Source organism: Nicotiana tabacum, chromosome 7, assembly GCF_000715075.1.
Source record: "Nicotiana tabacum cultivar K326 chromosome 7, ASM71507v2, whole genome shotgun sequence".
Taxonomy (NCBI): domain Eukaryota; kingdom Viridiplantae; phylum Streptophyta; class Magnoliopsida; order Solanales; family Solanaceae; genus Nicotiana; species Nicotiana tabacum.
This window is the reverse complement of record NC_134086.1, coordinates 118,770,162-118,795,558: the sequence shown is the minus strand read 5'-3', so window position 1 is coordinate 118,795,558 and position 25,397 is coordinate 118,770,162. Positions and strand designations below refer to the sequence as shown.

General features: G+C 39.8%; 1 protein-coding gene across 1 annotated transcript; it reads left to right on the top strand.

The window, feature by feature from the left end:
- The first annotated feature begins 14,554 nt into the window (after nucleotides 1-14,554).
- Nucleotides 14,555-19,836, top strand: LOC107808201 (disease resistance protein RUN1-like). Its single transcript, XM_016632693.2, has 5 exons — nucleotides 14,555-15,196; nucleotides 16,302-17,397; nucleotides 17,485-17,919; nucleotides 18,029-18,940; nucleotides 19,024-19,836. Exons 1-5 carry the CDS (start codon nucleotides 14,709-14,711, stop codon nucleotides 19,729-19,731), a joined length of 3,639 nt encoding a protein of 1,212 aa, XP_016488179.1. The 5' UTR covers nucleotides 14,555-14,708; the 3' UTR covers nucleotides 19,732-19,836.
- Nucleotides 19,837-25,397: the final 5,561 nt, after the last annotated feature.

Below are 25,397 nucleotides of genomic sequence, written 5' to 3'. Positions count from 1 at the left end.
GAATGGATGTTGTTTTATCTTTAAATTGTTATTGAAGTCAGGAGCCCGCTTGGAGAATGGAGGCTGTTTTATCTTTAAATTGCTGTAAAAGTTAGGAACCCGCCTGGAGAATGGAGGCTTCTTTATCTTTAAGTTACTGTTGAAGTCAGGAGCCCGCCTGGAGAATGGAGGCTTCTTTATCTTTAAGTTACTGTTGAAGTCAGGAGCCCGCCTGGAGAATGGAGGCTGTTTTATCTTTAAATTGTTGTTGAAGTCAGGAGCCCGCCTGGAGAATGGAGGCTGCATTATCTTTAAATTGCTATTGAAGTTAGTAGCCCGCCTGGAGATTAGAGGCTGCATTATCTTTAAATTGTTGTTGGAGTTAGGAGTCCGCCTGGAGAATGGAGGTTGCATCATCTTTACAATGTTGTTGGAGTCAGGAGCCTGCCTAGAGAATGGAGGCTGCTTTATATTTAAGTTGTTGATGAGGTTAGGAGCCTGCCTGGAGAATGGAGGCTGTTAAATTTTAAGTTATTGTTGAAGTCAGGAGCCCACCTAGAGAATGAAGGTTGCTTTATCTTTAAATTGTTGTTGAAGTCAGGAGCCCTCTTGGAGAATGGAGGCTGCATTATCTTTAAATTGTTGTTGAAGTCAGGAGTCCACCTGGAGAATGGAGGCTGTATTATCTTTTAAAGTCAAGTTGGAGTCAGGAGCCCGCCTGTAGAACAGAGGAGTTCATTTCAAAACGAAGTCAGGAGCCCGCCTGTAGAACAGAGGAATAAATTTCAAGTTTGAAGTCAGGAGCCCGCCTGTAGAACAGAGGACTACACTCAATTTCAAGTCAGAAGTCAGTAAAGCGGAGGGTTACAACAAAATATCCCCAGCATAAATTTCGCTGCAGAAATCAGAAGGAAGACTACAAGAGCAAGTTTGAAGATAGATAAGATGTTGTAATCCCTAGTTTAGTCTAGCTTCTTGTTTTCTTTTAGCACGGTGTAATAAGGAGGTCAAAAAGCAGTAGTAACAGCAAAATTGCAGTCCCATGGTAGTCTCAGCTACCAAAACTTCCCGAACTACATTAACCTGATTCCCTTTTAGCCAGGGATATGTAGGAAACCTTCGAAGCAAAGGTTCGGTTAAATCTTTCAAAAAATGCTTCACACGGAGTAGTCCAACAGGTAAAAATCGTTCGTATCCGCTCACTTTATCTTTGCACGAAAACTCTTCGTGTTTTCGGACAAAGAGGGGCAGCTATGGGCACGTGATTTTTGGTTCACGGAAACTACTCCAAAAGAAATCAAAAAATAAAACAAATGTCCTTTAGGTACAATTTTAAGAATTTGCGTGGCATCTTTTGATAATTGTTTGTATTTTTGTCTGTAAATGTTTATCTTGTTTTAATTAATTAAAAATACAAAAATATATGTTGCATGCACATTTAGGATTTAATTGTGCACTTGGGAATTAACTGAACCATGTTTTGTTTTTAAAAGAAAGAAAATCACAAAATATGTATTTGTTGCATTTTTGTCATTTTATTGTCCAATTGTGTGATTTTGTTTTTTTATTAATATTTAATCTTGTGTGTCAATTATTATTTAGGTTTAATTAATTTTTTTAATTTAATTTTTGTTTTACAACTTATTTTAGAATTTTTGGTAATTAGGAATTAAAAAGGGAAATAATAGAAAAGAAAAACAAGTGAAATAAGAAACACATTCGGAACTGGGCCATTTTTTTTGGACCCAAAACACTCCATTTACCCGGTTCAATATGCCTGATCTCTCAGATGACTCAAACGACGCCGTTTAGGCGTCTCAAATCTGAACCGTTGATCAAACAGATCAAACGGTCCAGTTCAGCCCCAGCATTGGTTCAAACGACACCGTTTCAGGTGATTAAATCTGAACCATCCGTTCCTTTTGATCTAACGATCCCAGGCTTCCCCCATAACCCGGTCCATTTCACCCCGGGTCGACCCAGTCTCGTAGCATGGCCAAACGATGTCGTTTCCTATTAGTAAAATGATCCAGGCCATTGATCGTGATTGATCCAACGGCCAAGATCAAACGCCCCCTCCCGTATATAACCCTAATCCCTTACCCCACGCCCCAAACCAAACCCCCCTCACCCCATCGTCTCTCTCTCAAGCTCAGAGACGAACCAGACCAAACCCTAGCCGCCATTGTTACACCTTCGCCTGAAACCCGGCGGCAACAACGCCGCCGGTCACCAAATTAACACCCCTAAGCCATCTGACCACCCTCGTTACGAATCCGTTAACTATTTGCCTCGAATCAACCTCTAGCTTCTCGAATCTTCAATCGAAGATTCGAGGAAAACCTAAACCCACCCCAACCAGTCCCAAACTCACACCACGGCACCCTCTGACCTCCCTTGTGCCCAAAATACCTTTGGCCTGGTTCGAATCTTGCTAGAACCATTTGAACCCCAAATGGAACTAAGACCCCTATAAAGACCAAACCTGGGTTTTGTCCGAAATTAATGGAATTTGGGCGTCTAATCGACCTTGGTCGAAGTGTTCTCCGTTGAGAACACTCGATTAAGGTCTGTTCGACCTCAAAAAGTTTGAGTCAAGAGTTCGACCTGGGTTCGTCTAGTTTCTGTTTTGTTAAGGTATTTTTTTTCTCCTTTCTTTCTTGTTCTATTTTTGTTACGGTTAATTGTGTTTAGTTTAGTTATAATCCAGTTTTTGTTCATTGCTTCTTCTTCTTCTCCAATCAGACCTTTTTATTTGGTCAAGTCTGCTTCTGTTCATGGTCGAATATATGTTATTAGCCATGTAATTTGTTAGTTTATAAGTTCCCTGTTTTTGTCAATACCACTCAAATCACTTGTTGGTCTGTTTATTCTGATTGTTTGTTGTTAACTGCTAAATGTTATAGCCTGTGTAATCAATTGAATAAGCGTCGTCGATTAGTATTTTAGGCTTGAATGTTATGTTAACATGATAATAGTTCAACCTTTGGTTCATACCAGTATGTTTACCTTCCTGCATCTTGTATATACTTGAATTAGAGTTGTGTTTGCTCATTCCCTGTATTTGGTTTGACCTCATGTTCTTTATAGTTGTTCGCATGAACCTCCTTCCTTGATTCATACTGCTTCAATTTTGGCTTGTATTATTGAATACCTGCTCAATCACTGGGTCTGAGTTGATCAGGATTGGTTCCCAATATGATCAACTCATTCCCTTTGATTGATGCCATGTTTGAAATGATCTGGTCTTCTGCTTTGAATCACTATGTGAATTTGATAGTGGGAATTGTTTTATAGCTGTAGTAATTTAGTGATCAATTAGAAATTAGTTGTTAGGGTTACAACTTATAGAGTTTTAATAACAGATCAATGAAGCTTAGGGCGGGGCAGTAATACACAGGGGTTAAGGGGGTAATTTCAGGATTTAACAGGTCTGCAAGTGGACTAACTTAAGGGTCTATTCAGTGGATAATAGATACCTTTAGTTTAATATCAATGGGGAACATAACATGATAGTATGGGAGTTAATAGGAATACTATAATAACCCATAGTTTTGATTGAAACAATAGGGAACAAGGCATACAAGTGTGGGGAACAAAATAACTTCAAACAAGAAGCTATTAAGTAATGGGATTCAAAGGGGGATGGGCAGTTAGAATCTGATAGTTTCAAGGCAAAGATAGCAGGCCTATTTTTGGGTTATAAATAGAGTCATTTAAGACAGATTTAGGGGATGGTTTTTTTTTGGAGAATAGAAATCAGTTTTCTTTCAGTTTTTTTCAGAGAGTCTAGGCTGGATTTTTAACATTTAAGAGTTCAATAATTTAAGAGCAAAAAAAACAGGTTGGTTTTTAATCCTAAAAGGTTTAGTGTTTGAGAGCTAAGAAACTGAAAAGTGAGGTCTTTTCTTTTACTGCTGAATATCAGAACTAGTACTGTTACTGTTTCATTGGTGTTGCTGGTTGGTATTTCTGGGGTTTCAATTAGTTTTTCCTGAGTTTGCTATTGGTTATTTGCTACTGTTTCATTGGGTGTTACTGGAATTCTGCTGGTTCTTTTTTTAAATCTGTTACTGGGTTGTTCTATCACTGTGTTGCTGGTTATTGTTGTTGTTGTTTGCTACTACTTTGTTGATCCTCCTCTTCTTCTTCTATTGTCTATTACCAGGTACACTTTTGAATCACACTGTGATGTAGCTGTGAGATGTAAAAGTGAAAAGAAAATGCTCGAGTAGTGGAGTACTTAGTGCATCTGTAATTTAGTAGATAAATGATAAGTTGTATAGTCTATCTTTATAACTCAATGAAGAATATGGAATGTGGAGTTTATATCTGATAAGGTCTATATTGGACCATTAATTTGCCTTTCTTAGTTGTAAATTTAGTAGTTTAATATCAACTTTAGTAGCATAGAATTAAAAAATCAAACTTCCAAGTTAACTGTGCTTTTCCCGAATAGTTAAGCATGCCCATTATTGTCAAACTGTTTAGTTAAATAAGTGGAATAAGATGAAGATAGCATGAGTTTGTTCTATTGATACTTCCTGTTTAAACTTGTTAGTTTCACTAGCTATGAAGGTTTTAATATTGTCAACAGTAGGTAGATAATGATTGTTGGCAGACCATTTGCTCAAAAAGTTGAAATATTGGGTTTGGCTTCATCATGTAAAGCAATTGGCAATAGCCTGTGTATGTTAAATCACACTCGAATCCGCTTCTGTGAGTCGAACGCTGAACTTGGCCCGAATAACGCATGAAATCTGGTCGTAGGAAACGGGCTCGATCACAAGACCATCCTTAAAAATCATACAATAGAGTTAAGTAACAATTGGTTGGGACCTTCATTTTGTGTTTAGAGACGAACTTAATAGAAAAAATGTAGTCACTTTAGGATCGTCCTTTTAAAATAAACGAGATGAGCCTCGCCAAATAAAATGCACAGATTGCAGGGCCCTCACAAATGTATGTATTAATTACTTAGAACTCGGGATCGGCCGCTTAGCGAACTTCACGGCCATTTCCCAAAATAACCACGCGTTAGTCTCTTTAGGCGCGTATTTTAAATAACATTACCTTCTTAAACCCGGGTGCACATTTATGTGACCCAAATCCAAATCTCAACGAAGTCGAAATGTGTCGCTAATCACGGGTACATTGATTGTGACGTAGTTCGAGATGCATTTCCACGACGTTGCAAATTCTTTTTAAAAATAATGAATGAGACGAGCCTCGACAAACAAAAATACACAAGTTGCGGGGCCCTCTATATGTATTGGTAAAATTACTTAGACTTCGGGATGGGCCGTTTAGCAAAATTTCACGGCCTTACCCAAAATAATGATACGCTAGTCGCTTTAGGCGTGCCTTTAATAATTTACTTTCTTAAACTCGAGTGAACATTTATGTGACCCAAATCCAAATCTCAACGGAGTCGAAATGTGTCGATAACCACGGGTACATTGATGTGACGTGGTTCGACATACGTTCTCACAACGTTGCAATTCACTCTCTGTTAAAATAATAATAATAATAATAATAATAATAATAAAAAAAAATCGGTAAAGAGTTAAAACTTGCATATAAGCTCATAATTGTTAAAATCAGATAAATAAGCCGAATGTGACAGTTGAGCGACCGTGCTAGAACCACAGAACTCGGGAATGCCTAACACCTTCTCCCGGGTTAACAGAATTCCTTTTCCGGATTTCTGGTTCGCGGAATGTAATATAAAGTCATTCTTTTCCTCGATTCGGGATTAAACTAGTGACTTGGGACACCCTAAATCTCCCAAGTGGCGACTCTGAAATAAATAAACAAATCCCGTTTTGATTGTCCTTTAATTGGAAAAACTCCCTCTTCGCCCCTGCGGGTGCGGGTAAAAAGGAGGTGTGACAACCCCTAAAAAGGAATACCCTCGATATAGATTCCGAAACTACTTCACTTGGGACTTAAAGGCTCCAACCAAACACAAATGACTCCGGTCATAAGGTTGTACCAACCAAACTAATGCGACTCGGGGACACCCGAACGTCGCTATAAAATCACAGGCCTTCAATTAATTCGAATATACTTCGAAAAGAACTGGTTAAACAGGCTACCTTGACATAGGCAAAAGAGCTTCGACCACGTCAGCTCCTAAACAAAGGCTTCGAGATACTCAGCCACCGAGCCAAACCTCCCGAGGTGCTCGATCATTGCCATATAACGACTCATTATCGAGGTTTTTTATTAATCCGTCGAAGAGTCAGGCAAACATTACTTCAAAAAGTCATTAATGAGGGAAAATTAAAGCCTATATTAGAGGTCCACCAACCCAAGGCTTAAGAGCCATTGTCGCCAACCCACAATATAAAAGGTCGCATCAACCCAAGGCGTAAGAGCCACTGTCGCCAGCCTACATATATAAAAAGTCGTACTGACCAAACGCATAAGAGCCTAAGGGCCAGCTTGCAATTCAAAAACTTGAGGGTCGAATGATCTCGAGTCGAAACCCGATTCGGAGACTGAACCCAAAGTAGTTAATTGAATATGCCTTAGAGTAAAAGCGTAAGAGCTCGAATGCCAACTTATACTAAAAGGTCGCATCGACCAAAAGCGTAAGATCCACTGTTGCTAGCCCAAAATTCAACAACTTAAGGGTCAAATGAGCTCGATCCGATGCCCAACTGGTGGACTGAGCACAAAACAGTTGACCCGAATATGCCTAAGAGCAAAAGCATAAGAGCCATTGTCGCCAGCCTATAAGAGCCTATAGGCCAGCCCAACAAGCTTCAAGGCCATACCGTGAATCTAAGGATTCCCCTCAACTCAAAGACCAGTTCACGCTAAAATCAAGGCAAAAAGAAATGCAGGAGAAACAAAACCGCAAGATTTCCTCTTTATACATACATGCGGAAAAATACAAGCTCCATTTACAAATGTGCTTTGAAAATGCTATATGCATAATCGAAAACCAAAGTCTACATCCCCCCTGGGGACTATGTCCTGTCGGCCTCATCTTCGCTATCCTCGGCGTCGGACATAAGTAACCGAGCACCACTCTCGTCCGCCCTCGCCTGTGTCAACTCTTCCGAGAGGTCAAATCCCCTATCACGGATCTCCTCGAGGGTTTTCCTTCGAGACTTACGCCAAGCATATTCTTTGCTCCTATATTCGCGGTCAAGGATTTTTCTCAGCTTAGCTTGAGCATCGGCAGCGTCCTTCAAGTTGACCGCCACTTTTTGGTCAACCTTATTTCGGCTCATTACAGCTTCAGCCCGAGTACCCACAACCTCGACCTTTATCTTCAAGATCTCAGTCTCGAGCTTCGTAATCATGTCTATTAGAACCAAGGTATTATCACGAGCTAAGCAAAGTTAAACCTCAAGGGTGGAAGCCTTAGCCAGAGCACCCTTCCCCGTCAAAGCCTGAGCGTCCTCCTGAGCCTTTAACTTGCGCTTGGCTCGGCCAACCTCGTCTCGAAGGTGCTCCAAGCCCTCCATCATTTTTTGTAACTGAAATAAACGAAACATTAGCCTCAGGAGCTAGAAGGAGGAACACACGCTCGCTCAGAACAAAAACTACATGCTCCTTCAAGTAGCTCTCATAATTAGAGCTCCGACTCGCCTCACACTGTAAGTATGCCAACTCAACTTCCCTTTCATTGCAAAGAAGCCTCGGGTATTTCTCCTCATCCAGAGCTTTCCACATCCTAGCCTCACAGCGAAGCAGCTCAGACTTAAGCTTGTCGAAGGCCTGCAAAATAAAACTCAATAAGGAAGGAAAGGCGTGAAACTCGAAAGGCCTGTGCCAAAAACTCATCACAGAGTGAAGCAATTGTGCTTCCTCGAAGGTCAAGTGCACATCTGCTAACCTAGCTCCCTCAGCTCCGAAAGAGTCGACCCCGGTCGAAGAATGGTCGCTCGGTGCATATGATCCCGGGTTTCGAGTATCCCTCGAAGTACCTCCAACGGAAAAAGAAGAAGACAGCGGAGGATAAACCGCCTCTCCAAAACCAGAAATCACGGGCGCAGCAGGCTCAGTCAATACTTCCACTCTAGGCCCTCGGTCCAGGTCCACCTTATTTCGAGCGCCATCGCCCTACAAAGGTATCTCTTTCTTATTGTTATCATTCTTTAGCCCAGAAGCTAGCGTTCCTTCTTCCCTTCCCCCTCCCCAAGGGGACCCGGCCTCGCCTTAGAAGGCTCATTGATGCCTATAATAACAGGGTTAGCACGCAGAAAGAGAAAGTACTTTTCCAACTAAAAGAAGGGAACAGATCACACAGCACATACCGTGATATTTTGCCTCCCACCTATCCTTATATAAAGCTCGCCATTTACGCTCGTTGTAAGTCGAGTAGGTCGCCAACTTCCAAACCCAATCCGACAGATCGAGAACCTTACCCGGCATCCATGAAATCGCTACAGAAAAAAAAAAGGCACACTTACGGAACACCCCTTTGCCATAATGGAAAAACTGTGAAGGCACGAGTGTACCACTTACGTATATAATTCCATTCCTCAGGGAATATCATAAACTCCACGGGGATAATATCAACAGTTCGTACTCAGACGAATCGACTCATCCCCTCCCGACCCCTGTCTTCTTCATCATCGACAATGAAAGGCGTGTTCGACCGACATCGTAAGGTTAGCATACCTCGATGATGAAAGGACTGGTATAGCCTGATAAGATGGCTAAGCGTAAATTCAAGCCCTGCCTTCTCCGCAAAGAACCTCACCATCAACATTATTCGCTAAAAAGACGGGTGAATCTGGGCCAAGGTAACATGATACTTTCGACAGAAGTCAAGCACAACCCTATCAAGGGGGCCCAGCGTGAAGAGATACGTGAACACAGTCAGAAATCCCTCGGCACGGTCCATAATACTCTCATCCGGGGAAGGTACTTGCAGTGCTACCTCCCCCCATCCACAGTCTTTCCTCACCAACTCATGGTGTCCCTCTCCTATCAAAGAAGTAAACTTCAAGGTATGCTCTCGTTGGTCCTGAGCATCGGGGCACTTTTCTAACGAAAAGTCCCCTCTCGAAGCAAAATGCCCCTAGCCAACAAAGCGAGAACCGGAGGCGAAACTCTCTCCTCCCTGCCGAGCGGATCCTGATGTAGCAGTCATGACTACAGCAAATTTAGAGAACTAGAGCGGGAATTTAGGCCAGAGCGTTAATACTAAAATAATGAAGGGTCTAACGCAGGAAAAAAGGGCAACTTCTCAGAATGGTGGAATCTCCAAAGGGGCGGAAGCAACCCTATATATGGAAAAAAACGGCGATGACCCGTCTAACTTAGAGGCCGATTAAAGTGTTGGCTGAAATCACTTTGGGAAGATGTATCGGCGTGATCACCTCGGTCACTTTGCAGCCATGTCATCCATTTGACGAACACCGTATGATGTTTCGGGGTCGGAGACCCCCACCCCAAACAAGTCCCGAGATGGTACCCGATCTCGAGGACCTCCATAAAAAAGAAGTTAGGCTCCAGGAAGCCTTTGGAATCACTACAAGTCCCAAGATGGTACTGTCACGACCCTAAACCCGGACCCGGTCGTGATGGCGCCTCTCGTGAAGACAAGGCCACCTGACACTTCCTATTTTCCAATTTTTAACAGTTAAGCATTAAGAATAGTCTAAACATGATAAAATAAATCCGAAATAACAAATGATAGCATAAATACGTGGAAGAACACCCATACAGAACCCTAACCGGGGTGTCACTAGTCATGAGCATCTATAAGTCATAATACAATCCACTAAGTCTATAAACTAGTACAACTGTCTAAAAAGAAAGATAGAACTGATAAAGGAGTAGAGACACGGGGTTGCGGACGCCAACAGCTACCTCGTGAACTCTAAATGTTCGCCTGAAGCTGGAGGGATCAGCACTCGGGAGCGGCTTGAGTAAAGAGAGTACTCCAACTCAGTGAGTAACAAATGTAAATAACGACTGAAAGTAAGAAAACACGTAAGGCACAAGGTATTCTATAATGAAGCAGTAAAACCATTTAAAAGCAGTAAACCAGTGAAAAGTTAAGTAACAATCCTTTTTCAATAAGTAAACAGGTAATTGACAGGCAGTTAAGGTAAAGTAAACAAATAAAAGTTCGCCCCTCGGCATAGTATCAACAATCTGCCCCTCAGGTAATATCTTAGAACAGTACCAGCCCCTCGGGCTCAATCTCACATCACAATGGGTACCCGCGCTCACTGGGGGTGTGCAGACTCCTGGAGTAGCCCCTTATGGCCCAAGCACAATATCAAGCCACCTCGTGGCATCATCACTAGGCCCTCGGCCTCATATCAATCAAGCCACCTCGTGGCACACATATCTCAGGTCCTCGGCCTTAGTCAAATATCCTCACAAGCTCCTTGGACAATAGTAAAACAGTGTTTCTCAACCCAAACATCATTTAAAATATCATTTAAGTCTTAAAACCGAGTAAACATGGCTGAGTATGAAAACAGTGGAAAAATAACATGACTGAGTTCAAGTATAAGTCAAAACAGTGAGGAAATATAAAAAAAAGCCCTGAAGGGTTCAAATAGTTGGCACTAGGCCCAAATATAGCTCTCAGCCCAAATAATGATGATAATAAATAGATTTCAGTCAAATACGTGGTAAAACACCAATCGGGACGGACAAAGTCACAATCCTCAATAGTGCACGATCCCGCGCTCGTCATCAAGCGTGTGCCTCACTTCAATATAGCACTACGATGTGCAATCCGGGGTTTCAAACCCTCAGAACATTATTTACAATCATTACTCACCTCGAACCGGTCAAATCTCTAGCTTGCAATGCCTTTTCCCCTCGAATCGGCCTCCACTCGCGTCGAATCTATCCAAGATCAGAACAAGGACGTCAAAATATGCTAAGGGGACGAAGCCCAAGCGAAAACAATCAATAATTGGCATAAATCCCGAAATTACCAAAACCCGACCCCCCGGCCCACGTCTTGAAATTCATTAATTTTTACATCAATATATTCCTTATCTCCACACAAGTTCATACATATCAAAAGTTCTCAAATCCGACCCCAAATGGTCCTTCAAATCCACAATTAAAGACCTAAGTTTTCAAGTCCCAGTCAAATATAGTGACCCCTCTCACGCATATGCGACGCCACACCTACGGTCCCCATTTCGCAGGTGCGGAAATACCAGAAGCAGTAATTCAGCAGCTGCAACAACAATCCAAACTTCTCGTTAACCATCTGAAATCACCCCGAGGCCCCCGGGACCTCAACCAAAAGCACAAACATATCCCAATACCTTATTCAAACTTATTCCAATCACCAAAACACCTCAAACAACATTAAATCACCCAAAACACATCAGATTCAAGCCAAACTTTCTAAAATCTTCCAAATTACGCTTTCGATCAAAAACCCAACCAAATCACGTCTGAATGACCTAAAATTTTGCACACATATCCCAAATCACACACCAGAACTACTGCAACTCTCAGAATTCCATTCCGACCCCTATATCAAAATCTTGCCTACCGACCAGAAATCGCCAAAATATCAACTTCGCCAATTCAAGCCTAAATCTACTCCGAACCTCCAAAACTCATTCCGATCACGCTCCTAAGCCACAAATCACCTCCCGAAGCTAATCAAACCATCAGAACTCACATCCAAATCCTCTAGCACATAAATCAATATCCGATTGACTTTTCCAATTTAAACTCACTCTGAAGAGACTAAGTGTCTCAAACCTTGCCAAATCCTTTCTGAACTCGATCCGACCAACCCAATACTACAAAACACGGATAAACAAAGCATAAAGAAGTAAAAATGGGAAAACGAAGTGGTAACTCATGAGACAACTGGTCGAGTCGTCATAGGTACCCGATCTGGAGGACCCCTATCAAAAAGAAGTTAGGCTCCAGGAAGCCTTTGGTATCATCGCCAGTCCCGAAATGGTACCCAATCTCGGGGATCTCTCCATGGGGCCATCCATGTCATTACAAGACTGGGGATGGTACCCAGTTTTGGAGGCTCCTCTCAAGGAGAAAATAAACACTTAAAACTCTACTTATATGGGCTTGGCCTCGGGGTACCATCTAAACCCGGCAGTCCCTCATCTAGGATCTATCTACAACGCCTTAAGGCTATCTACAGTAAGTTCAAGAAAGGTTTCCATACAGCCCGAGCGAACCCCCACTCGGGGACTATTCTCGAAAGCCTAAAGGCAGTCTCCATTCTCGAGCTTCCGAGCGAATCCCCCCTCGAAGATTATCGTAGGGTCTAGAGGCTAAGTCTCGATTTGGGGGTTCGAAGCCCTAATCTCATTCAACTCGAAGTCAGGGTCCCGATGACCCGAGTTTATCAGTCCAACCCGGGCTCGATATTTGCACCAACTGATGGGGTAATGCACTTAGATTCTACACAAGCATAGATAAAGGGAAAATAGTATGCATCAGAGACAAATTAAAGAAATATTTTTCATTCATAAACATTCGATTACAAAAGCCCACGAGGGGTCCTTACACAGAAACAAAAAAGCAAAAAAGGTACATATGCAAGAAAAGCTCAGAGTCTAATCTATTCTCGAGGGTTCACCCTCGGCGGCAGTATCTTCGATCGCCATCCCCTCGGGTATGCATCCTCAGCGGCAGTGCCTTCGACCGCCACCCCCTCGGGGGTCTCATCTCGGCCCTCCAAAATGGTATCTCCAAGGGAGAAGATGAAGAAGAGGAAACTGGGAAGATGAAGAAGAGGAAAGTGAAGAGGCAAAAAGGGATGAAAAAATGCCATAGCCCGCCAAAGAGCAAAGGCTTTCACCAGGCCAGGAAGATCACATCCCGGTAGAAGACTTGGCGGGGGTCGGCCTCACTTGCACAGCTACTTTGAGTCCACTTCTTGGTACATTGAGTTGTGCAAGCTACCAGCCAAAGGTACCACTTCACCCCATAGAAAGCAAAAGGGGTGAAGTGCCACTCCAGGTCGGGGTAGGAAGGTGAGCAGCGGTGTATGGTTCGAACACCCTCGTAAGCAGCGGTGTATAGTCCAAATATCTTCCCAAGACGAAAGAGATCGGCCTCCCTATCTCCTCGTTTCGAGCCAACGGCGATAGCAGTAACGACAACAACAACAACAACAACAACAAAAAGTTGGTATAATCTCGCTCGATAAGGAGGGGCCCAGAAAAAGGCCATTGTATAACTGATGAGAACGCCACCAGGCAACTTTGAGGCCATGGGCCTCAGACATGGGAAACGATAGTGGATGAGGATCGAGAGAAGAAATGGGAGAAAGGTTGATTGAAGGACACTTGAATAAGGAGTTGGTTCCAAAAAGCCCCCATTTATAGAGAGAGGGCAGAGTAACCGACGGGTACAATCAATGCTCTTTTGAAAAACGCAACCGACAACGCCATCAATGTCCTTGAAAGACGTATCGACATGCACAATTAATGCATTTTGGGAACTGAATCGGCGGCGGAGCTATCGCGTAGAAGGACGAGGATCGACTGTGCATTGAAAGACACTAAAAAGACAAGCTAGTGGGATGCCTCGGTTGCTACAAAATCCTATGTCATGACATCATTAGTATAACATTATCGCGGAAAATTCGGAAAGATGGTTATCAAGGTCGTTTTTTGTCATTCTACTCTAAGAAACGTGGGGACTATCTGTATACGGTAAAATCAGAGGGCTCAATTTTCCATCGTTATGACGCCTCGAAGGCTCGAAATCACGGTCGATTTTTATTCCTCGGGGGCCATCGACGTCGACCTCGGGACAGTATAAGACCGATGGTTACGGGAAGAAAATGGGGAGTTCCCAAGGCGTGAAGCTAGAGCCGACAAAATCTGTCAGGCTAGTCTGAGCCCGTATCGTGGCATTAACTAGATGTCCCATCTCCATATCTTTGTAATAAATGCACTTGTACTATGTTGGAATTCCCCCTCTTATATAAAAGGGATCTTTGTCATTTTGTAAACTTCTGTTGCTCCATACTAAATATACAAGAACATTTTCTCTGCTCTCTAACATTTTCCCTTGGTTCCGTTGTCTCATTTATTGCCCATATTTATTGTGTTCTACTAAAAGCTCATCATTTATTGGTTATTATTGGCCATAAAGAGCCGTCTTTGATTATTAATAACTGTTAGTCACCATAGACCGTCTTCGATAGCTCCCAGCCGAACTTCAGACTCGATCCCGAGGCCCTCGAATAGGCAAGCTCGAGGCCTTGATTGGCAGCAACTCGGTTTGGTTAACATCTTGTCTTTAAGCTCTCTTATCTTGTTTCCAAGTCTTTCACGTAACATCAACTGCCTAACAACTAGCATAAAAATAGATCACGTATTTTTAGAACCACTAAATCAAATTTAATTGTTATTATCATTTTCACGATAAATAACATAAAAAGTAACTAAATTTTGATTACTTTTGAAATTGTGGCTAATTTTCAATTACCGCCGGTTAATTTCGCTATTTTTGAATTTCACCCCATCAAATCACAGAGAAATAGATAGGATGACCAAAAATGAACCAAACCTCTTGCTAGAACAATTGTACTTACAAAAAGCTAAAATATTTTATCATGTCAGCTCGAGGAAAAAAAAAATATTACAGTCAATCCATAAAGTTGTCATTTTCTAACAACTGCTTTCACTTTTTATTCACTCAGATTGCCAAAGTTGGAACTAGATGGCTCCTTAATTAAGAAAATATTCCTGCCTTTAATTGTTTTATGTAGCTAGAGCTTTGTTGAATAGGGTATGGAGCAAGGTATACCTTCGTCGCCTCCTACTTCTCAATGTTCATATCATGTGTTCTTGAGTTTCAGAGCAAAAGACACTGGCAAGACTTTCACTGATCATCTCCACAGAAATTTGGTGCGAGCTGGGTTTCATGTATTCAAATGTGATAACGATGATTATGACGGTGAAAAAGAGGACTTGAAGTCAAAATTGCAAAAGGGAATAGAGCAATCGAAGATGTCAGTGATTGTATTGTCCCAAAATTATGCATCATCTGAAAAGTGTCTTGATGAGCTGGTCGTGATTTTGGAGCAAAAGAGGAATTTTGGGCACATAGTTTTGCCTGTCTTTTTTAACGTGGATCCTTCTGATGTTAGGAAGCTAAAGGGAAGTTTTGGTCAGCCTTTTTCTGCAAATGGAGAGAGTCAAAAGTTAAGAGATTGGAGAAATGCTCTCAAACAAGTTGCAGATTTGGGAGGGATGCCCTTGCAAAATCAAGCTGATGGGTAACTATTTCCCCTCAATTTCTGTTACAAATAATATCTTTGATTCTCCATTACATGCCTCTTGCAAGCGGTCAAGATTTTATCTTTTGTACTAAAGTCTATAATTTTATCAAAATTAACCAAGAAAAGTTGAACATATAAAAGTTCATTAGTTGTTTTTAGGTATTCTAAATTTTAATTTGACTTTTTTCGGTTTATTCCGTCTGATTCATGGTAAATGTTTGCCCCAAACCAATTCTAACTTAAAATAGGCATTAATTAATCATGGTTAAGTGATAGAAGTGAATGTGCAAACAGGTGTACATGTTTCTATTGATTTGGTGTAAACGCCTGGTGCGCACCGAGTAGCTTCGGCTTAGGCTCTGTATATGTGTTAAAATTTTAACTAAATAAGTGTAAAAATTAGAGTTTGAACCGAGTAAATTAGACACGGTGTGGTAAAGTTCTGAATTTAAACCCATAAAGTTCGAATCTTTGATCAGCCTCTGCCGGTGCGGGTAAGTTTTTATCCTGATTTAGTAAGGGTGGCAATCTTGGAACATGTGATCTATGCTCCCCAACTTGAGAATCAATGTTAGAATGAAATTATTTATATACATCTAGGTTAAATATGTTGATTATAACATATAAAATCCTTTATAATTGAGATATTAGGTGTCTAGGTAATTAGAAAAATCTCCTTATTTCATGCGCTTAAACACTTCTTTATCATGACCTCTGTAATGTTTTTTACCACCAGTTCAGTAAAAGTTTCCTTTTTTTCTCACGTTTCATTATGCTGATCATAGGACTTGACAAAAAGGAAAAAGTGGACCAATAGCTAAAATGTTGTTCTGCAGAACTCATGGCTGGTGGCATCAGTATGTTGTTGAAATACAGAAGCTCTGAGCCCTTCTAGTGCCCCTTCATATGATTAGATTAAAAAGTCTTTAGGTCTTTGTAATCCTGAAGATCGTAAACTTCATCTGTCTGTATTTGAGTATTTATCTTTTTTCAATTTTATAGAGTACTTCTCTATAACATATTTCTATTGCTTATCACCCTATGTTTTTTAGCTCTTCAATTCAGATCTTAATGGCCTTCACATTTTAATCGGAACTTGTAGATATGAGGCAAAGTTCATTGAGAATATAGTTGAAGTAATTGCAAGCAAGCTACGTCCCAGAGCCTTAAACAATGCTCCTTACCTCATCGAAATCAGTTATCGGGCTGAAGATATTATCTTGTGGTTACAAGATAGATCAACTAATGTAGGGCTATATGTGATCTGTGGGATTGGTGGAATTGGGAAGACAACCCTTGCCAAATTTGCCTATAACTCAAGTGCAAGATCATTTGAAGGAAGCAGCTTTCTTGCAAACATCAATGAAACTGCAAAACAATGTAATGGTCTAGTTCGTCTGCAGAAGCAAGTTTTGTATGATATAGTTGGAAAAAAAGAGAGGATATCCAATGCTGATGAAGGAATTATGATGATTGAAGATGCCCTACGCTATGAACAAATTCTTCTTGTTCTTGATGATGTTGATGAAGTTGACCAGATAGATAAAATTTTAGGAATGAGAGATTGGCTTAATCCTGCTAGTAAAATCATTATAACAACGAGGCATGAGTCCTTGCTAAAGCCTTTTGTACCTCACAAGGTGCTTAAAGTAGAAGCCTTGAATAAAATGGATTCCCTAAAGCTGTTCAGCTGGCATGCCTTCGGAGAAGACCATCCTTTGGAAGGTTATGTCGAGCTCTCAAAACGGGTGGTTCTTCAATGTGCAGGACTTCCTTTAGCTCTTCGTGTTTTAGGTTCAGCTCTGTCGGGTAGAAGACCAGAAATATGGGGAAGTGCATTAGAAAAGCTGGAAACAATCCCTGATGGTCATGTCATTGAAAAACTTAAAGTGAGTTTTTACTCTCTAGAAGATGACCATGACAAAGATATATTCCTTCATATAGCTCTTTTCTTTCTTGGGATGGACAGAGACGACTCTGTCAGAATACTGAATGGATGTGGTTTTTACACAATAATTGGGATGCAAAACCTCATTGATAGAAGTCTTTTGACAATCAATGACTTAAATAAGTTGGAGATGCATCAGTTGCTTCGAGACCTTGGGAGAGATATCGATCGTAGGGAATCACAGGATCCTGGAAAACGCAGTAGACTTTGGAATAACAAGGATTCTTTCAGAGTGTTGAACGATAAAACTGTAAGACATTTAATATGTGTGTTCTATCCTTCATTGTCCTTGCCATACCCTCACAATTTATTTTTTTCTTTCCAAAATTCCTGTTAGGGCACTGAAAGGATTGAAGGGATCAGCTTTGACATGCCTATGTTGATGGAGGATAAATCAGCCAAACAATTTTTCACTGGAAATAGCTCGAAAAGGCGCTTCCGAAAAGATCATGTAGAGAACTGTGCAGATCATAATCTTTCGCTGCAACAGCCTTCTTCTGTCTTTTATTCATGGAATTCAGGAGACACTTCATCACGAAACTCAAACTACAGCATAGAAACTGATGCATTTACGATAATGCGAAACCTAAGGGTACTCAAACTAAATGATGTAAACCTCATTGGATGCTATAAAGAATTTCCCAAGAGATTAAAATTGTTGTCTTGGCGTAAATGCCCTTTAAAATCCTTACCTAGTGACCTTTCCTGGGAAAACCTTGTTTCTATTGACATGCGGTACAGCAATTTACAACAAACATGGAGTGAAACTGAGGTATAAATCATCTTTTTTTTTTTTTTCTCTCTCTTTCAGTAGTTTTCCTGGCTTAATGAAGATAGTAAATTCAGAAAAAGAAATTGATTCAATGCTTTTCTTCAATCAGTATTTCAGATTTCTCAGGATTCTCAACCTTAGTCATTCTTGGGAACTTACCAGAACACCTAGCTTCGCTGGAATGGCCCGACTTGAGAAACTAATTCTTAAAGATTGTATTAAACTGGTTGATATCGATGAAACTATCGGCTGCCTCCAAGAAATCACCCTGCTAAATCTGAAAGACTGCAAGAGCATCAGAAAGCTGCCAAGAAATATCGGTGAACTTATAACTCTTAAGATACTTGATATATCCTTCTGCTCAAGCCTGGAGTGGCTGCCAATGGAGCTTAACATGATAGATTCTTTGAAAGTTCTAAGAGCTGATGGAATTGATCTAAACCAAATACTCTGTACCACCCACGAGCGGAAATCATTGCAGGCATTATTTTCATCTTGGGTATCAAAGCCAAGAAACACTCCTGAAATATCGTGGGCCTTTTTACCAAGCTCTTTGGTGAGCTTGAGTCTTGTGAGTTGCAGGCTGTCTGATGAATATATTCCCCAGAAGTTTATCAATCTTCCGCTGCTCCAAGAACTGGATCTAAGTGAAAATTCAATTAGCTGCCTCCCGGAGTGGGTCAAGAGTCTGCCTCAGCTCCAAAGCCTCAGTGTCAAGTCATGTAAGATACTCAAATCACTTACTGAGATGCCAATTAGCATTTCAGAACTGTACATAGATAGTTGCTCGTCCTTGGAGATGATGACATACCAATCATTGCTATCGAAATATCCAATCCTGAGTCACGATTACAATTGTGACAATCTAGTCATGATGCAGGGGAAATTTAAGTTAGAAGCTCTAGAAATTGCTGACCCACAGATGCTTAAACGTTTTGGTCTGAATGTTGACACTATGGAAAATACTATGGTGAAAATGGACCTTTTTTCGAGTTACAAGATGAGAATGCTTCCATTGCAGGTTCTTGCCTCTCGCTCTCCCTATGACTACCTCATCTGTGTTTACAGTTGATCCTTAACCGTTGATTTCTGTGACTGGAACAGGGCTTATACGAGCAAGGAATCTTTAGTACATTTCTTCCGGGAAACAAAGTACCTAGCTGGTTCCCAAAGTTAAAAAATGCGAATTCAGTAAGTTTTACCATATCTCAACCTCTCAACAATATCCAAGGCCTATCCATAGCCATTGTGTATACAAGTTCTGAAAGTCAAGAGGCCAAGCTCCCAAGAGCCTACTGGTGCAACAACAACAACAAAAAACCCAGTGCAATCCCACAAGTGGAGTCTAGAGAGGGTAGCAGAGCCAACTGGTGCCATCACCAGAATATCGTACACAATAGGACTAAAGATTTGAAGTGGATCCACATTCCAAGAGTTTTCGGCGTGCCAGAAGGTAATGAAGAAATAACATGGTTAAGTCACTGGAAATTTGGAGACCTGCTAGAAGATGGAGATGATATTTCTATTTTAGTTAGTCTGAATAGCCTGAAGGTAAAGGAACTTGGCGTCGACCTTGTTTGTAACGAGCAAGAGCAGAGTGACCCATCAAACTGCAACGATGCAAGCCAAGTTCCCAACAACAACAACAAACTCAGTATAATCTCACAAGTGGGATCCGAGGAGGGTAGTGTGTACGCAGCTTTACCCCTGCCTTGTGAAGGCAGAGATGCAAGCCAAGTTCCCATCTTTTCTAATGATAAAGTGCCTGGAGATGTATCACAGCGTGGTAAAGTGTTTAAAATAGGGAGGTGATATACTTGATTAGTTATGGTAATTGGTAAGATATTGACCCATAGTATGTTGAAATTGTATACTGTGTTGAGATTATACTATGCTAAAATTTATTTTCTTTTCCAACCATTGATTTATTTATTTTTACTAGGTGAAAGTTGAGTGCACCCCTAGAGAATCTTGATATTAATTCTAGAAATTCATTAACCGTTTGAACAAGAGCACTTGCTTTAATTAACATAGGAGGTAAATGCTTGATTTTAAAATAAAAGAATTGTAATTGCAGCTGAATTTAAAATAATATTATAGGGATTTAGGGTAATTTACTCTTCTTTAACAAACTACATTTAAATGCAAAATTTAGTTTATTGAATAATCGGTATGCATGGGGAAAAAGGTATAGAATTAAAAAATTGATTTAAATAATTTAAACGGATTAAAGTAAAAGTATAACATATTAATGATTCCAATGATTAACTTTGGATTTATTTTTGAAATTCAAACTAAATAGAAACAAATATGGTGTTCAGCTGAAAATGGATGTGAGGGGTCAGAGCATGCAAAATCAGAAGACTCAATCATAATTAGGTGTTCAGCTGAAAATGGATGATATGGTTAGTGGGTAAATTTCTTCAAACTCCAGACTTTCTGTTATGAGGAAAAAATCAGTATAATATTTTCTTTTTCCGACTGTAACCAAAAAGTATGACCTTGCTTCGCTATTATTGTTAGATTTTAAACTTTACACACACAAATTGTTAATTTTGTTTTACACTACTAAATCATTTACTGAAAGACTAAGGACCCGTTTGCCCATATAATTTTTTCCGTTTTTTCTGAAACTCATCTTCAAAATATTGTTTGGTTATATATTTAACTGAATTTTTGAAGATGAGATTCAAATTTGAAAATGTGAGTTTTACCTCTTTTTCAAGCTCTCACAAAATTATAATATTTTTTCAAGTAAAATGCATATCCACGCATAATTTTAATTTTAAATACTTTATTCAACTTAACTTCAAAAACTAATATTTTTTCAAATCTCACAATTTTTTTATGTCCAAACGCTTACTAAATAACTGTCTTTTTGGCTCCCCAATATTTTGTACCGTTGACGTTGGTCTTGTTTTTTGGACTGATAAAGACTTCAAACCACTCCCCAGCCCCCTCGACAAATTAGGACCTGTTATAAATATATTATACTATGGATGTTCATTTAGTCCTCCGTTGTAAATAAGTTTCTTGAAGAAGCTTATCCATATGAGACTCCACCGTAAATATGTTTATCTATTTAGTACTCTATTGGAAATAAGCTTCCTGAAGAAGCTTATCACTTTAGTACCCGGCTATGGATAAATATTACCCCCGGTAGAAGATTATCCATATCGGGTATAATAAGCTTACCCTTTCAGTACCCAGTTATGGATAAACATTACCCTCGGTAGAAGATTATCCATACCGAATATAATAAGCTTATCCTTTCAGTACCCAGTTATGGATAAACATTACCTCCGGTAGAAGATTATCCATACCGGATATAATAAGCTTATCCTTTCAGTACCCAGTTATGGATAAACATTACCCCCGGTAGAAGATTATCCATATCTGGTATAGTAGCAGCTTACACAGCAGCTTCCTTTCTTCTATAAATAGAAGAGATTTCAGTTCATTATGTACATCAGTTTGAATTCGAATAATATATCAGTTTATCTCTATACTTGTCTTTACTTTATAATCTTTATTTTATAACACGTTATCAGCACGAGACTCTGACATCTCGAGTAAATACTTTGAAAGTATTAGAGGTAAGAATTTTCTTTTCCTAAATAATGTCAAATCTTTCTAAACTTGAATTTGTAGCCCTGGATATATCGAGCAAAAGCTACATGTCTTGGGTGCTTGATGCTGAAATTCATCTTGATGCGATGGGTCTGGCAGACACCATCAAGGATAAAAATCAGGCATCAAACCAAGACCGTGCCAAAGCAATGATATTCCTGTGCCAAAGCAATGATATTCCTACGCCATCACCTTGACGAAGGCCTGAAAATGGAATATCTCACTATTAAAGATCCAGTCATACTGTGGAATAATTTGAAAGATAGATATGACCACCTGAAGATGGTCGTTCTTCCACAGGCACGTTATGATTGGACTCATCTAAGGCTACAAGATTTTAAATCTATCAGTGAGTATAATTCTGCTATGTTCAGAATTATTTCCCAATTGAAATTATGTGGTGATAATATTACTGATCATGATATGTTGGAGAAAACTTTCACCACTTTTCATGCCTCGAATATGCTCCTGCAGCAGCAATATCGAGAGATGGGATTTAAAAAGTATTCTGAACTTATCTCACATCTTCTTATAGCAGAGCAACATAATGGACTATTAATGAAAAATCATGAAAGCCGACCTATTGGTTCTTGTCCATTCCCTGAAGTGAATGAGACGAACTTCCACCAAGCTAAACGTGGAAGAGGTCGTGGCCCCAGTCGTGGTCATGGTCGTGGTCGGGGAAGAAACTCTAATCATCGTAATAATAATGCACCAAAGAAACCTCCCCACCACCAGCAGTGGAAAAGGAAGGAACAAAAGTATGAAGTGGTGCAAGCGCCAAATGCAGAAAATGCATGCTATAAATGTGGAGGAAAAGGGCACTGGTCACGTACCTGTCGTACGCCAAAGCACCTGGTTGAGCTTTATCAAGCCTCCCTGAAGAAGACAGAGAAAAATGTTGAAGCAAATTTTATTTCTGAAGATAATTTAGACTTCATGCATTTGGATGTAGCTAATTACTTTGCACTCCCAAAAGGAGAAACAAGTCATGTAATCGGTAGTGAATCTGTAGAAATGTAAATATTTTAATTTTTGTTGTTTGTAAAAGATAGTATGGTTATGTAATTGTTGTACATAAATAAAAGTTATGCTTTAATAATGATGTTTACTATAATATATTTTATTTATGTTATTTTGAAGAATATGGATAACCCTCAAATTATGTTTGGATCAAAGACAAATCATGAAGATATTTGTGTTATTGATAGTGGAACAACTCATGCCATATTCAACGATCAGAAATACTTTTCTTATTTGCATAAGGAAAAAACAAATGTTTCAACAATTTCTGGTAATATAAGTTTGATTGAAGGCTCCGGAAGAGCCATAATATTTCTGTCTAAGGGAACAAAACTTATTATAGACAATGCATTGTTCTCCTCCAAGTCCCGAAGAAACTTGTTGAGTTTTATAGATATCCGCCGAAATGGATATCATGTTGAGACAATAGATGAAATGAACAGGGAATATCTTTATATTACAAAGAATATTTCTGGCCAGAAATGCATTGTAGAAAAGTTACCAACTTTATCTTCTGGCTTATACTATTCAAAAATTAGTACAATTGAAGCACACTCTATCGTAAACCAGAAGTTTACGGATTCAAATACTTTTGTGCTTTGGCATGGCCGTTTGGGCCATCCCGGATCAATAATGATGAGACGAATTACTGAAAATTCGAGTGGGCATCCATTAAAGAACTTGAAGATTCTTACAAATGACGAATTTTCTTGTGATGCTTGTTATCAAGGAAAAATGATCACTAGACCATCACCAATGAAGATTGGTATTGAATCCACTGCCTTTTTAGAGCGTATACATGGGGATATATATGGACCTATTCACCCTCCAAGTGGGTTGTTTAGATATTTTATGGTCCTAATAGATGCATCTTCAAGATGGTCTCATGTGTGCCTACTATCATCTCCAACTTGGCGTTTGCAAAGCTATTAGCCCAAATAATTCGATTAAGGGCACAATTCCCAGATTATCCTATAAAGGCTATTCGCCTTGATAATGCTGGAGAATTCTCATCTCAAGCTTTTGATGGTTATTGTCTCTCCGTTGGGATAAAAGTTGAACATCCTGTAGCTTATGTTCATACTCAAAATGGCCTTGCAGAGTCATTTATTAAACGCCTGCAATTAATAGCAAGACCACTACTTACGAAAACAAAATTGCCCACTACTGCTTGGAGCCATGCTATCTTGCATGCAGCATCACTTATCCATCTCAGACCGACACATTATAATAAATATTCTCCGTCACAATTAGTTTTTGGTCATGAACCAAATATTGCCCATCTACGAATTTTCGGATGTGCTGTATATGTGTCAGTAGCACCACCACAACGTAGTAAAATGAGACCACAAAGAAGGATAGGAATATATGTTGGGTTTGAATCACCCTCTATTATTCGCTATCTTGAACCATTGACAGGAGATTTATTTACTGCTCGATTTGCAGATTGTCGGTTTGATGAAACAAATTTTCCACAATTAGGGGGAGAAAAAAAGGAAATCAAAAGAGAAATTGTGTGGAAAATTTCATCATTATCTCACTTTGATCCCCGTACCCCTATATGTAATCAGGAGGTCCAGAAGATCATCCATTTACAGAATATAGCAAATCAAATTTCAGACGCATTTACTGATTTGAAAAGGATAACTAAGTCACATATCCCAGCAGAGAATGTGCCTATCCGAATTGATGTCCCAGTAGGACCATCTACTAGCATAAGAGATAGTGAACCTAAAGCACGCCTGAAACGTGGTAGGACTTTGGGTTCTAAGGATCGAAATCCTCGAAAAAGAAAATCGACAAATGATCAAAACGATACTATGAAGGGATCTCCTGAAGAGACCCAAAATCTGATTAGTTCTGAGATTTCTGAAGAAATCAATGAACCCGAAGCTCATGTGATTGAGGAACTTTTAATAAGTTTGATCGGTGATGGGATTAATTTAAATCGATCTGAAATAGTGGTGGATAATATTTTTACATATAATGTTGCACTTAATATTATGCAAGATAGTGAGGATCTTGAACCTCGATCTGTCGAAGAATGTCGACAAAGATCTGATTGGCCAAAATGGCAAGAGTCAATTCAATCGGAGTTGAAGTCACTTGCTAAAAGAGAGGTCTTTGGACCAGTAGTCCAAACACCTGCTAGTATAAAACCAGTTGGTCATAAATGGGTTTTTGTGAGAAAAAGGAATGATAAAAATGAAGTTGAAAGATACAAAGCTCGCCTTGTTGCACAAAGATTCTCACAACGATCTGGAGTCGATTTTGATGAAACATATTCACCTGTTATGGGTACCATAACATTTCGATATCTCATCAGTTTAGCACTACATGAAAAGCTCGAAATATATCTAATGGATGTAGTTACAGCTTATCTGTACGGTTCACTTGATAATGAAATTTATATGAAAATCCCTGAAGGATTTAAAATGCCTGAAGCAAAATCTCAGGAAATGTATTCAATCAGATTACAAAGATTTTTGTACGGTTTAAAACAATCTGGGCGCATGTAGTATAATCGCCTTAGTGAATATTTGCTGAAAGAAGGTTACATAAATGATGTTATTTGTACATGTATTTTTATAAAGAAAATGGCATCAGAAGTTGTTATACTTGCTGTTGATGACATAAATCTTGTTGGAACTCCAGAAGAGCTCCAAAAGGCAATTGAATATCTTAAGAAAGAATTTGAGATGAAAGATCTTGGAAAGACAAAACTTTGTCTTGGTCTGCAAATTGAACATTTAGCAGATGGGATCTTTATCCATCAATCTGCCTATACAAAAAGGGTCTTAAAACGCTTTTACATGGACAAAGGT

Bases quoted from the DNA above. Each gene is read 5' to 3' on its own strand.
- LOC107808201 (XM_016632693.2), top strand. From the start codon at position 14,709: ATGGAGCAAGGTATACCTTCGTCGCCTCCTACTTCTCAATGTTCATAT. The intron at 15,197-16,301 runs GTAACTATTTCC...CGGAACTTGTAG, and splicing joins TTGCAAAATCAAGCTGATGG to ATATGAGGCAAAGTTCATTG. The intron at 18,941-19,023 runs GTTCTTGCCTCT...TGACTGGAACAG, and splicing joins TGAGAATGCTTCCATTGCAG to GGCTTATACGAGCAAGGAAT.